Source organism: Betta splendens, chromosome 21 (genome assembly GCF_900634795.4).
Source record: "Betta splendens chromosome 21, fBetSpl5.4, whole genome shotgun sequence".
Classification (NCBI taxonomy): Eukaryota; Metazoa; Chordata; class Actinopteri; order Anabantiformes; family Osphronemidae; genus Betta; species Betta splendens.
In genome coordinates, this window is record NC_040899.1 from 10,768,395 (window position 1) to 10,782,885 (window position 14,491).

General features: G+C 49.5%; 1 protein-coding gene across 2 annotated transcripts in view; it reads left to right on the forward strand.

Moving 5' to 3' along the window:
• Nucleotides 1-14,491, forward strand: part of LOC114847230 (receptor tyrosine-protein kinase erbB-4-like) — a 170,513-nt gene that overhangs the window by 91,987 nt on the left and 64,035 nt on the right. For both annotated transcript variants that reach the window (XM_029136751.3, XM_029136752.3), the window contains exon 3: nt 7,645-7,831. In XM_029136751.3, the coding sequence (XP_028992584.1) occupies nt 7,645-7,831 (187 nt within the window). The remainder of the gene's footprint in view (nt 1-7,644; nt 7,832-14,491) is intronic.

Here is a 14,491-nt window from a genome sequence, read left to right on the forward strand (position 1 = left end):
ATAGCACCACCACGGGGCGACGGAGACGTCACTAAATCAGGCAAAAGGACAAAAATGGCTCCCGGTAAAACATTCTTGCTTTCTCTTCCGTTTCCTTCTCTCTTTGCTGCAATTGAGCAGATTTATTTTCAACATCAGCTGAGGAGCGACACGGCGTTCTCTGCCTTAACTGAGGCGAATGAGAGTGAGACCAATCAGGCCCGTCTTTCCTGCAAGGATCATCGTTAGACACCTACAGTAGCACCCTAAAGGACGCTCCATGTCCAAATACCAAGTAAATGTGCCCCTTGGAGAGGAGACAGATTCAGGCTCCTTCGGGCACAATTCACATTACACTAAAATAAGCAGTGAAGGCCACGGTGGAGTGTAGTGGCTCCCAGAGCCATGGGTGTTGTTTTTGTTGTGATGTTCTAGGTCCAAACTCTTAGAGAGTGGTTAGGGGATGGCCGCTGTAGATCAAAGCAGAAATATAATCAACTGTGAGGGAGAGAGCCCTTTATTTTATCTTGTCTCCTTGCTCAGGGCTGCAAACAGACTGTTGTTGAACTAAAAGTTGATAAAGGGAGAAAGAAGTGCGCGCTGTGCGCGCCGCACGTGTTTTGTAGGAACCAGGAACACTGTGTTTACATCCGTCACATGGGCAGCACTCAGTTCCGTTGAGTGTGGGATTTATTTTGGACCGGAGCCGCGAACACGGCGGGGCCGAAATGTAGCATTTTAAGTCGCTAAAAAGAGCCGTTTAATAGTTCAAAGCCTGGCTGTTGCTATTACATCATGCATGCTGGTGTGCTGGTGGGTGGGACGTGATGCGATGTCCCCAAGGGGGGAAATCCATTGTGAACCAATCGCGCTGAAGTGTTGCCGCAATTAAGGTATTTTTGCCCAAACAGTGGCCGTAAATTCACCCGCGAGGCTCCGGTTCCGTCGCGTTCCAGCAGGGGTGCAGCTGTGCAGCTCAATGTATAGAAGCTAAGCTAGAAGCTGTTCCAGACCCCCCCCCAAACATCAGCTCGTCGTAGGGGAGCGAGGGGAAGTGATTATTCTCGGATTAAAGCTCGCCTCACCACAGATTCGTGCCCCATAATTGAATAATGGCTGCCTCACCCCAACAGTCCCACTGCAGACAGGCCCTCCCAGCCTCGTCGGATCGGCACAATATTAACCATGACACCGGCGTAACCAGGCCGGTAATTAATGCACTGAATCAATTACAAATTAGTCCATTTGCAGAATTCCCCATAGGGGTCCACTCATTACCCGTGCTCTGATGGAGTTGCAATTTCTCCTCGTGGGAAGAGGTGCTCCCCACGTTCTATCTGTCTTTATCTCTCTCCTCAAGGTAGGCTGCAGAAGACAAATGGAGGATGAAATTGATGCTGCCTGCTACTCGGCATTACATTGTAAATTAAAATGTCAGCCAGACAACATCAGAGTCTCGGCGCCGTAACTAAAGAAGAGCGTGCAGCCACGGTAATTGAAGCTAATGAAGGTAGCTTTTTAGAGAAGTTGCTAATTACTCGACTGGCAGACTTTGTGCTGTATAGATAACCTTCAGATGCATTTAGAAAACAATCTCAGGGACTTGAACACAACCTACCCCGTACGCTCGCGTATTAATGAACCGCCGCCACGCCATCCTTCTGCCGCCAAAGGTGAAAGTCACTCTAAATGACAGCGGGGCTTAAATCACACCGCAGACATTTTGCATACGTCCAACCTCCCAAGCTGAACCTTCCATTTTCACATTTCTAAGGGCAGAGGAGTCATCCTAGCGTTTCAGGGGGAAGAATTCGACTTGGAGAAATGAAGGCAGTCCCAGAGTAATGTGCCTCAGCAGCCCTCATGCATCAGTGTGTGACTGATGAGCGCTGGTTATGGGATGGAAAAGTCGGGATGTGCCTGAAGGAGGCCCAGCGAGTACCTCGAGTAGGCAGAGGGCACAATTTGATTTGTCAAATGCATAAATAAATAAACCAGGATATTTCAAGTCCAGATGAAGCGATTCGGTGATTAAATCAGCTTGAGATGAGTGAAGGGGTGTTGTCCGGACTCGAAACGTTGCAAAATCAGCTGTTGCGCGTCACCGACTCTCAGCTTCAGCGTTGCTGTAATCCACCGCTGCACAGACGCACAGAGTCCCACAACCAATGCTAATGTTGAATCTGCGCTCTGGCCCAACATTGAGTTGAGCTGGCTTTGTGTTTGCATCTGTGCTGCATAGAGACAGTGAGATGACCGACGCTTTAAACATTTAGCTTTTTTTTTTTTTAACTGTGTCACAAGGTCTTGAAAACAGCTCAGTTTCTCATAAGGCTGGAGAAACTCAGCGTTGGTGAGCCAGAGGGAGAGACCGACTAAAATAACAAACACCAGTGCCCTGATCTTATTATTACGATGCTGTAGCAACTGCAGTATTAATATTAATACTTATTATAGGAACAGACTGAATAGCATATTACAGTACATGTTGTGACTTGAACTCATGATAATATCATATGATTACTTTCACATACATTTGTTTACCTGAAGGTGTAACAGACAGGAAACAAGGGGGGAGAGAGTTAGGAAACATCCATTATTTTAATTACTCTGTTAATGAGTCAATAGGAGCTTTGTCGTGCGTCACTGTCTGTGCTGGTGTGAGATCGACTCCGAGTCATCAGGCAGGAAATGTTGTAGAAAAACGCACACACCCACACGTACAACATGTAATAAAAACGCTATAGCTTTACCTTCTAAATCTGACCCAGGACAAAAACTGTGCATGAAACCCTTCTCACAACCTGGAGCGGTGCTGTGTTCGGGCCTCTCCTCCTCGCTCAGCCGCCCCGCTCTGGATCTGACCACCGCGGTGTTTTCCGTCGATGATGCACGCACCTTACAGGCCTTTCTTGTCATCGCGCCTGACAAGTAGATTGTCATGCTGTCGGAAGCGATGACACTCAAACGCGGGGCCGGCGCCGCGCGTGGCCTCGGCGCGCAGGGCGCGCGGGCACGTCTCAAAGTCACCCAGCGCGAGCGAGCGGGTCGGTCCGGGTCCCGGCGCCCGCTGGTCCCCAGGCCTCGCGGGGCGGCGCCGGTGCAAGAGATGAGCAACTGCGATATTTGGACCGGCTCCCGCTTCCGTCAGGCAGCACTCGGGTCTGAGTTTCACCTCTTCCCACAGATGTTCGATGTGATGGACATCGGAGCACTTAGGGGCGGTCTTGGGTTTTCTCGCCTGTTCTTGGTGCTTTGAGATGTTTGTTTTGGATTGTTATCCTGTTGAAACAGCAGTGAGTTGTGACTAAGACACAACTGTGATACCGGGCGGCCTGTTTCTCTCCAGAACCATCTGATAATCCAGATGTGTCGAAGCAACTTCAAAACATACATGAGGTTCTTTTGCCTGAAAGCTTCATGTTTTCCTTGGTCTAATGTCTAATGGTCTGTGCAAAGTACATGCACAATGTCTTTGAAGCAAAGAGTACTCCCTCATTTTTAAAATCATTACTGAGGACTCGTACCAAGTTCCATGGGCAGATGTTGGGTTAAGGAGCACGTGAAGCTGTTTTGGTGGCGCTGCTCTGGCATTGACTCGTCGTTGGCGTTGGTGAGGCACGGTGCCGGAACCTGTGGGCTGAGGTCATCAGCCTGGATCAGGGGGATTCGTGATGGCTTTTAAGCACTTGTTTAGGCGTGTGCATCCGTCCCACTCGCGTCCCACTTTGTCATTTGTTCTTTTTTTGTGGTCACGGAAACACAGTAAAGGGAGAGAGTTTTAATTGCATTCATATCAAGTAAAGGATTTTTCTTTAAAGCAGCTGGCGTTGACCCTGAGAGGGGAGCAAGGAGAAGGAAGGACATGGAACCTCAACAGAAAGCTATCACAACTTTCACCTCACTTGTTCATTTTTTTTGGTCTGTTGTTTGATAAAAACTAAATCTTTCTAATCGTCTTTTTCATTTTATTTTTCTTGTTTTCTCCACATCAAACATGAGTCTTGAATCTCGGCCAAACAATTAAAGAAACCTGAGTGATGTGCACTCACACATGCCCTCACTCTCCCATCCTCTCTCTCTCACAATCACACACACACACACACACACACACACACACACACACACACACACACACACACACACACACACACACACACACACACACACACACACACACACACACACACACACACACACACATCAAAGCCAGTCTTAACTGCAGGTGTTTGAAGTGGCTCATATTAGGTTTGAGCCACTCCAAAGGGATTGAGGTGCGAGTGGGGAGCCGGAGGTTTACGTGGCTGGAGGTGGGCACTTTAGTGACTCAAGCATGACAACACCACTGAGTGCATCACGGATGGTTCTCCTCCCGGGAAATGATGCACTCGCGTAACACTGGTCATATGCGTTAGATCATCACAATATGCAAAATACCGACAACCATTTCTAAAGGGTTATGTTAGAAAAAACCTGAATCAAGATGAACTAATGAAGTCCTCACTTTCCAAAACCGGACAATTACCGGCAATATTTCCTGCAGGTTGTCAGTTACACTGAAGTTGATCCCCTGAGAAAACTCGGGCGGGGGGGGTGATTTTCTCTCTTATGCCTGTAGACACTCCATCCGGATTCTGTGTCTGTTTACAGATGTGGATGTGAGCTCAGGCGGGGGGTTTAGGGAAGCGATATGGAAATGGAGGCTGAGGGCTTAGTGATGGAAGGCGAACCCTAAGCCCTCGCAGTGCAGTCCCGCGCGTCTGACTCCAGTGACCGTGGCCCCGCGGAGCATCGCCGCGCCTCAATATGTATGGAAATGAAAGGCAATCATGCCAACGTGTGTTCAGTCTCTTCAAACATGCTAATGGTGTCATTACACTTCCAGCACCGAATCCCCTCTCCTGACATCCCAACATCTCCCCTCTGTCTGTCTCTTTTTTTGTGAACTGGAACAGGTGTGGTTTTAATTATGCATTAAAATATACATAGGCCCTGTCCGATCCACTCGACTGAGCTCCTCCTCCCGCAGCGAGCATCCCTCCCTCCACGCCTCCCTTTCCCTGTCTATGCTTACTCCTTCCTCTCCTCACCCACTCCACACCCCCCACACTTAGAAGTTGGGGATTGAAGGACTCGATTTCGAAACCGTGCACGTCTCAGTGACTCAAGTGAGGGGCTTGTTCCGCCGCCACACTTCCGTTCACAAATGCCGCGGCTCTGGGAGGAGGGAGGAGGGAGAAATCCCTGTTAATCTAGTGAATCTGGCGCTCCCTGTCGCTTTTGTTCACTGTTCCTGGGACTCTGACGCGCCGCTCCCTCGGGAGGAGCGCCGTGTGTGTTCTGCTGGGTTTGGGGTTGGGCGGGTCGAATGCATGGGTTCAGGAGCTGTTCGTCAGTTTGCCCAACGCTTTGAAATAGGAGGTGCTCACAGTCCTGTAAGAGATTACCGAACGGACACACACACAGAAAACAAGGCCAAAGAAAATATCCAAAGTTGGCTTCCAGCAGGATCAGCCTGGTTCTCCATCACATGTGCTGCAGGCATTATCAGGATAGCTGAGATGCTATTTTTACAGGAGAAAACCAGGACAACAATGGCTCATGTTAATATACTAAATATATCTATATATCTCTGTTTATATATATAGCAGGCAATTTACTGTTCTAATTGCGCCGTGACTAAAAGGAGGAGGCCATGTCCGTGACCTTTGAGCAAGCACCGAAGTTAAAAGCAGCCTCGACACCAGCACCTGAGCGGAATCATCGCTAGCCTAATTCCTAGCTTCCCCGTGAGCTAGTTTGTCGAGCCTGGTTATTTTAGCCCGATTCCGCCGGCACGTTGGAGCTTCCCTTTAAACCCGAGTGCCTGTCTTTCCTGAAGTGGGCACGCGGCGGGAGCGGGGATGCAGGGGGGCCTCGCTTGCTTGATCTGTGTTTAATGAAAGTGACCACGCGGAGCAGATTTGGCCATTAGCTCGGCTAGGGGAATGTAATCACTACACGTTGTTTCCATTTTTTTTTTCCCCGTGCAGTTGATTATTGAACAAACAGTCTGTGGGGGAGAAAAGCTCATGTTCCCACCGTCTTCCTTCTGCCTCGGTTTATTTCCCTGCGCAGGGCTGCACTTCGAGGTGTATCGATTCGGCGGCTTGAAAATAACAAGCCGGCGAATGGTAATAAACAAATAAATAAATCACCCGTGAAGAATGAGCCCTGCAATAATTATCAGCTACCTTTTATCCCGCCCTCAGTCAGACAGAGTTGATCGCTCTTGTTGTTGTGTGGGATCCGGGCCCTTTTAGGACAGCGGCGCTCAGCGACCTGAGCCGGATCCTCCGTCAGAGCGTCCTCGGCGAAGGAAGCCCGGCTTGATCTCCGCCACCAGCTCGCTTCTAAACCCAACATAAACACGCGCGCCCAAAATCAAATCCCCATCACTCATCCGCATAAACACACACAGACCCGACAGACTCCGGCCCGTCTGTTTCTATTAATGGTAATCAGCGGGGTAATGGCGACGGCGCTTACTTACTCGTGGCTGATGGCCACGGTCTCTGACAGCTGTCAGCCGCCACGACTGCGCTGCCAGGGTCCCTCCTCAGGACTTATTTCAGCTCAGCGCATCGGCTGCGGCACTTCGCACGCAGACTCGTCGATTATCGGTATCGGCGTGCTGGCGTGGAAAGCCTCCTCTGACCGCCTGTCCGCTAACGACAGCCACCGCGATGGCGGCTTGGCGAAAGAGGACACAACCTGTCACTTTGATTCATGCGGCGGCGGCGGCTCCGACCGGGTGGCTCCTCGCCAAACTCTCGACAGTCGTCGTGCCCCCCCTCCTAAATGACATTTAAAGTGTGAAGCAACGGCTGTCCTTGTGGCTCAGTCACCCCAGGCCGGGCCCCGGACGCGGGCCCGGAACCCGGCGCCGAGTTCTGCAGCGGGGTCATGAGCCCTGCAGCGCTCTCCACGCTCAGGAGCAACTCGCCCGCGTGATGGAACGTGTGGAGGGTGACCTTGGAGATGGATGTGTGTCAGTGATGGGACGCACGCTCGTGACCGTCCTCCTTCATCCCTTCCCAGCTTGTTTAGTTCTTTTTAGTTTTCCACCGCCGTGCATCGCCTCTCCGCCTCCGAACCCTCTCTAATTAGTCATTTTTGAGGCTTCACTCTATCATAGAGGAATAAATTCAGGGGCATTAAAGGAAATGTGATTTTCTGTAAGAGTAATAAGACTTCTTACCGGTGGAAGGCCAGAGCAGATTACAGCTTGAATGAATAAAGGGGATCACATTTTCTTCAAAATAAATGATGTGGATGCGAACCAAAGCTCGGGCCCAACGCGCTGGTTCCTCCTCATTGTCAGGATGGATGGTGAAACTGGTTTTAGTTGTTTCGCGTTGTTGACAACGGAATCGTCTCTGCTCCGCGGACCCGTGCGCTGAAAGAAACATGAACGCGGCGTCTTCAAGGTCCGCTCGCGGTTTATTAAAACGTCTTGTAACCTTGTAGTAGTTTGAATTAATCGTTTTAGATCCGCAGAGAGAAATGCTTTTGTTTTTTTTTGTTTTGGTTTTTTAGATCACGTTCTCCTGTGAAGTGTTTTGTGTATTTACATGTGATGACACCGACTCTAACGCCTCCCTCCCTCCGTGACTCTGCCCGCAGTCCATCCGTGAGGTGACGGGCTACGTCCTGGTGGCCCTGAACCAGTTCGACTACCTGCCTTTGGAGAACTTGCGGATCATCCGAGGAACCAAGCTGTACGAGGACCGCTACTCGCTCGCCGTCTTCCTCAATTACAGACGCGACGGGAACTTCGGCCTGCGGCAGCTGGGTCTGAAGAACCTCACAGGCAAGTGGCTGAGTACTTCTAGAATGTAGATTTTAACTGTGCACCAGTCTGAGGCTAAAGACACAGAAACAGGTCACCGACTGATATTCTGGCATCTATTGTTGGATGCTTCACATTCTCTCACCTGAACCTTCATTGTTTACTTCAATCACCTTGTTCCAAATTGGCATCTCTGGGGTTAACGACTCACACAGAGGGTCCACAGCTGAACTCAACTGTGATCAGAGCCAACGGTTGCTTTTCGTAGCCTGAGATTGAAACGGTGCTAATGCTCGGTGAACAGTGATGTAGCACTAAGCTGCTTGGGAGATTTCCTAAGTGAGAGAATATCCCACAAAGTGCTTCGAGGAATCGCACTCGAGCTGAGACTGTGCTTAAATGACTGGTTGGTGTGTGGGTAGTTACTGGCTCCCATCACCTTGATGCAACACTCTGGCTCCTCTTCTACCGAGATCCCGACTTGTGCTGTTATCACAATTAACCCTCTCCCTCTGAGGGACACGCCGCTGATTTGTGAGCTTGTGAAAAAAAGACTCCATCTCTTCTGTCATTTCACATTTTCTCTCTCTCTCTCTCTCACACACAAACACACACACACACACACACACACACACACTATTCTCATCTGATTCACAACCCACTCTGCGATCGATCCCGGCCCGCTCGCTCAGAAGTCGGAGAAACCAGTGGATGTGATTACAGATAAACGGCATACTAAGTAGGAAAACGCTGCGTGGGCGGCGCCGTCTCTTCATGAACAATGGCTCCTTGTGCCGCGCTCTCCTCTTTGGGCATCCTGACCCCGAGGTCGGGAAGAGATGAAACTCCCGCGTCGCGCACAAGAGGCTTTTTCGCAGCGGGGCTAAGAGGGGCACGCCGGGGGCAGGGCCGGCTCGTGATGTGTGAAGCGCCAGAGCGGAGGTTGTTGTTTACTCAGTTTTTTGATGCTAAATCCGACCTCGCGAGTCTTTTGAGCGAGGGTAAAATTAGGAGCGGCGCAGTTTGCGCTCGGCTTGAAAAACAACGAGCGGCGTCACCGGCCCGTTCCGCGTTTTTCCTTCTTATATTTTACACATAGGGAGGCGTGAGAATGGATATTTCAATTATTTACATGTGCTCTTTGATGAAGAATGTTTTATTTTATTTGGAAGGACTTTTGCTGCTCATTTCTTAATAGGGATGCTGCATGTTTGCTTATATATATATATATACACGTCCATTTAAATGTATGGGCTTTGTTATGCTATCGCTATTGAGAAACCCCAGTGTTTTTCTTGGGCTGCTTTGTTTTGATTCATAGGGAAGACGCATGTGTACAGGCCCGTGTCTGCGCCACGTCTGAACCCTCTTTCTAAATAATTCAGTCGTCTCTTGCCATTCTCTCCTCGACGCTTCCTTCCTGGTGCCTCCCCAGAGCCGGAGCGCGGCCGTTTGAGAGCGTTAGCGCGGGCCGTTAGCTTGGCTCGCTAGCGCGCGCTCGCGTGTCACGCTCCGGCGTGTGTTCTCTCTCACATGTTGCGCCGCACTGAGGGAATTGCATTTGTCCACCACCACCACCACCACCACCAGCTTTTTTTTTTTTTTTTTTCTGCCAAGACGGTCCTTTTCATTGTGGTGCCAAGTTGAAGCCGGTGCTGAGGGAGCCGGGGCTGGACTCTGTGAGAAGCTGCCGTTTGATGTGCCATCCGTGGCCTGGAGCCATGAAGTGGAGGGGAAGTTATGCACAACAACCATGGCCTGAATCTGCTCTACTTCATAACTCTGACTGTTTTGAGTTTCACACTTCGTTCTTGCATGGAAACTGAAGAAAACAGCAAGCGTTCGCTTTCTTCGCAGCCATGAAACACTGACTCTTTCATGTTTGGAGCCACAGGACTGGTTTTCCGGACTGGTACACTGGTTACCAGCAGCTGATCTGGTGTTTAGATATCACTACGCATATTCAGTATGGGCTTTTATTGTGGCGCTGTGGGTGAACTCTGGTTATTATTTGCTCACTTATATCCATAACTGAACTGAGATATGACATGTGCCATGACTTCTCAGCCCGGTTGCTTGTTACTTGGTGGCTGCTGATTCTGGATGTCAGATTTAAGCAGGTGTTTAGGAATAAGTCCAAAATGTCACACCCATGACAACCACTATCCATCCCTATTTAAAGAAGCTAGCCTTGGACAGTCTACTACTTGGTGCTTTCTCCACAAATGGGCCCGACAAGTAAACAAGCTCTTGCTGGGTGAAGGAAACCACTCACTTTGCGTGTCACAGTTAGTTGTGTTGCAGTTGTTCGGAGCTGCTGAGGAAGGAAAGCGTCAGCATGGATCGACTTCAGTGCTGCAGCGGGTCTGAGGATCGCTATCTCTTTCGCCACGGGCCTTCTGACGCTGCTGTCATATTAGTCCAACATTCTTCTGGCAGCAGCACAGAGGAAAGTGGGAAATAATCAATATAATCCATAAGCAACACACATAGGAACACTAACCTTATTAACTACACAAGGGGATAATCTTGAGGCGGCGCACTAAAAGACCCCCTCAGTGCTGAAACCCGGCGGCATTTCAACTTGGGTCGAAATTGCCTTGGGATGAAATCAATTTGTCGCCAGTATATTGTAGCATTGCACTTATTGATTTTCCCGGCGCACCCTCCGCGAGCTGTGAATGGACTCCGGATCGGACGGGGCGGGGGAGGTCCGTGGCCGAGCGGGGAGGGATAGGACTCCCTCCGATGCACCTTTCAATCAAGCTTAGCCCACGTAAATCCTCATGAATATGAAATTTGAGGCGCGCTCCGGTCGGGGGAAAGAGTCGCACTCGTGGGGGGGGTCAGGTTACAGGGGACTCAAGTCTGTTTGGAACCCCCATCCACCCCCCCCCCCCCGGATACAAAAATCTCGTTCTGTTGCTGCGGAGAGAATTTCTTTCATTTCCTTCATGTAACCAGCCAGGAGGGAGGTTAAATAGTTCCACCTCTTGACATTTCCAAAGTTCCTGACGTGTAGTTTGATGCACGTTGACCCCCGGCGTCCTCCTTCCTGCTTAGCCGAACATTTTCAGCACTTCCGCCTGGGTTCTCGCGGACCCTCGGCAGCCTCTGTGCTCTCACATGGTAATTACAGCCTGCTTCCCTGGCAAAATAATAACAGCCTCAATAAGAAGCAAAACACAGATGAACTTTCGGATTTAACGCGTTTTGCCGCCACCCCCCTCCTTTTCCCACATTTCGCCCAGTATCATTTTTTCTTCTTTTTTTTTTTTTTTTTTTTTTTAGATTTGTTTAGTGTTGTTGATTCATTTTTCTAACCACCCAACGCCTGCACTGCGTCTGTCCAAAATGAGGCATCCAATCTGAGGCCCCATCTGCTGAATGATCCTCTCTCATCGCATGCATGTACACAAGCCTGCGTTTTACGCCAAGGCGTTATCCACTCCTTCATGGCCCATCTGCTCTCTCTTTATCTCTCCCATTTTCTGTCTTTCTTCCATCTCTTTATCCCCCGTTCTCCGGCCCCTCCGTCTCTCATCACATTTCAGCTGGCAGTCCTGATTTGTCACATTAATTCCATTTACACAGAAGCATGCGACGTGATGTTTCGCGCCGTTTTGTGCTGGCGCCCCCGGTGGCCGCCTGATTCCTCCTGGGGTCCCGCAAGGCCTTCGGCGGGTGTTCTGTGGGGACGTTTGCAGGCTGCGCTGGGAAGGAATTGTGAGGGGTAAAGTAAAGGGGATGATTTGAGTCCGTGTGCTTCCTCCAGAAAAGGGACTAAGTGTTTGGGGGGGTGCCATAAAATTGCGGCCTTCTTCCGACCCCTCGGACTTCCATTCGCCATAAAACGACTGAGACGGGAGAAAGAGCAATTCTCCTATTGAAGAAGGGACCAGATTGGCTCCGAGCACGTCACCAGAATCCAGTCAAGCCTCTCGCCTGGCAGCCGACAGACCTCAGGTCTCCTTCAATTGTGTGTCTAATTGATTACTTCCCATGCAATTACTCCTGTGTCACACTCAATATTTCACCGCTCCAGGATGGGGGCAAGCGGGACTTTCCTTTTGAAGGACGACGCTCGTATTGTGACATTCGCGGGCCCCTAATGTGGATCGTGAGGAGGCACATGTTAAGTTGAAGTGCGGAACGGGCCGTCGGTGGTGGATGTTGGTAACTGATTGGGCTGTAATGTGGATAATCTGTGTGACTTGAAGCCGTTGCTTCGGGTTTTTATACCAGCGTAACCGAGAAGCTGAACTTATTGTGAACTAGTTATGTTTGGCAGGATAGAATTTGACAGAATTTACACGCTTTCTACAGATTACAGTATGTTCGATTGGGACAGTTCTAGTTTATATTCTGTTTATTGCTTTCTATCTATGCTGGATCTCAGACCTTGGATAGACTGGAACCCCATCTAGGCCGAACCTGAAATCTAGGACTATTTTTAGAGGACAGGGAGCAAAGTCCTGGTTTCTCGCCTTGGGAACCATTTCTGCCTTTGTTTTAATGCATGTAAGCTTCTTAGTGTGTGTGAATACATCAGTACAGTGGTGGTGAAGAGTGTGTCTCAAATAAATAATTTACATGTGTTGAGCCCTGTGATTGCATTAGGGAGCCACCCAGAAAGACTTGACTGACTCACTGATTAGAAATGATTTCCAGGTCAGAACTTCACCTACTGCTTCATCCTGTGTCAGCTGCAAAAACAACCAGGCCTAAACATTACCACAACGATTTGCCTTCCAAAACGAACCTCGTTGGCAATCTGGCAGCGTGAGCCGACTTTCACCTCATTAAAAGTTAAAGTAGGCATGGAAGGAATTTTAATGGCAATTAATAATCAAAACATCGTCCTCTTCAGTCTTTCTCCAGCAGCTCTACCCCCTCAGGCTACGGACCGGGCTAAGATCCGTCCAGATGTAGATGAAACCCCACTAGGAGGCTGTTCATCTCAATTCTGCCCCGATCTGGTTGCAGGAAATGAGGGACAGAACGAGTGTGACTGTGTCTGCTCAAGTGTGTGTGCTGGGGATTAATTTGCCCTATAGGTTATGTAAATTACCTTGTGTTTCTTCGCTGCTCTGACGAGGCAACACTTGAAACCAGACACCGCTCGAGTGAAGAGTTCGGCACTGTACACAGACAGGGAAGCCAGCGATGGCTCCAGCTGTAATTAGATGAAAGATAAGACGCAAGAGGAAAAATTGGATCTGTAATTTGCCTGTTTGCGTGCACACACACACACACACACACACACACACACACACACACACACACACACACACGGGAAACACCATTCAGTGTAGGGTGTCAGTGCTCGCAGCATATGACTGAAGGTACCAGCGATGCTGACACCATCTTTCACAAGTCAGTGGAAATTACAGCCTCACTCTGCCCAAACTACGACACTGCTGCTGCATAGACAGACATGGTGGTGGCAGGAAACACTAACCCACTTCCTCAGAAGGAAAGAAGTATTGTAACAACACTGTTCCACTTTTTCAATAACTAACATTTAAGGTTTGCTAAATTCTAAACATCGCTTTTTCTTCCATCTTGAGCATTTGATCTGATCTGAAGCCGTGACTTTGCCGTAATGCTCTCGTGTTTAGTATTCTGTTTTTGATTTCCTTTGTGATGGTCATGTTCAGTCTCCGCCACCGACCGGCTGTCACCGCTGTCGTGTTGCAGCCTTGCCACGCGTCTCTTCCTGCGAGTCTGAAGGCCGGGCTGTGTTTCAGACGGGCCTTTGATGTCGGAGGCGCAAAACGAGTGGGGAGGCAAATAAAGTAGGAGCTGACTGGCAGCTCGGTGAGAAAAATGTCACTTTGGATCAGCTTCGTTATGAGGCCTAAACGGACACCTGTGGCCTTTGACTGAAGTGTGTTGGTGTGTGTCACAGTTGCTGCATCGCTGTGTGTGTTCACTTTAAAGCTCCTCACGCGGCGGCTGCACATGAGCGATGGTGTTTCTCTTGGAGTGTTATGAGCACTCTACACACTGTACACAGTGCAGACGCCATACTTCAAATGTACATGAGCATCAGTTTAACTTGTCATCACTGCCGGCACCCTCCCTCCAACCTTCCTCTTCCTCCTCCTCCTCCTCCTCCTCGGGCAGGTTAATAATTAAAATGCTTATTTTTTGCCTCTTAGGGTGAGGCCTTGGGTAAGTGGAGCAGCTATTGATGGGGGCAGCAGTGTGTAATAGGACATGAAAAGGAGTTTTCTGTTCATCTCGGGGGCTCCGCAGAGATACGGTGGATGCTGCTGTGTACAAAACCGCAGAAAGGACGGGAATTCGAAATGAAATGAACTTCTTCATGGTGCTGTATGTTACGTGGCTCTAGTTATACAGTGAGTCTGACCCTTCAGTTACAGCAGGTCAAAGAGGTCAGACACAAAGCATGTGATCACTCTGGTGCCTCTGTTTTAGTTATTGTTGGTCTAACGGAGATATTTCTTTTGTCTTTGCTGTAAGTTCTCCTGCAAAGTTCCCTCGCGAAGCATTGGAATGACGAGGCTTTAGTTTGTTACAGTACATCTGGGTTTCAAACGCTATCAGCCAATTCAACTTTTAACTTCCGATGTTGAAACCAGATGTCTTCAGTGCACAGCCAACGAAAATGACAGCCCTCCCCCGAGCATTCACGCGATAGCAGCAGCAGCAGCC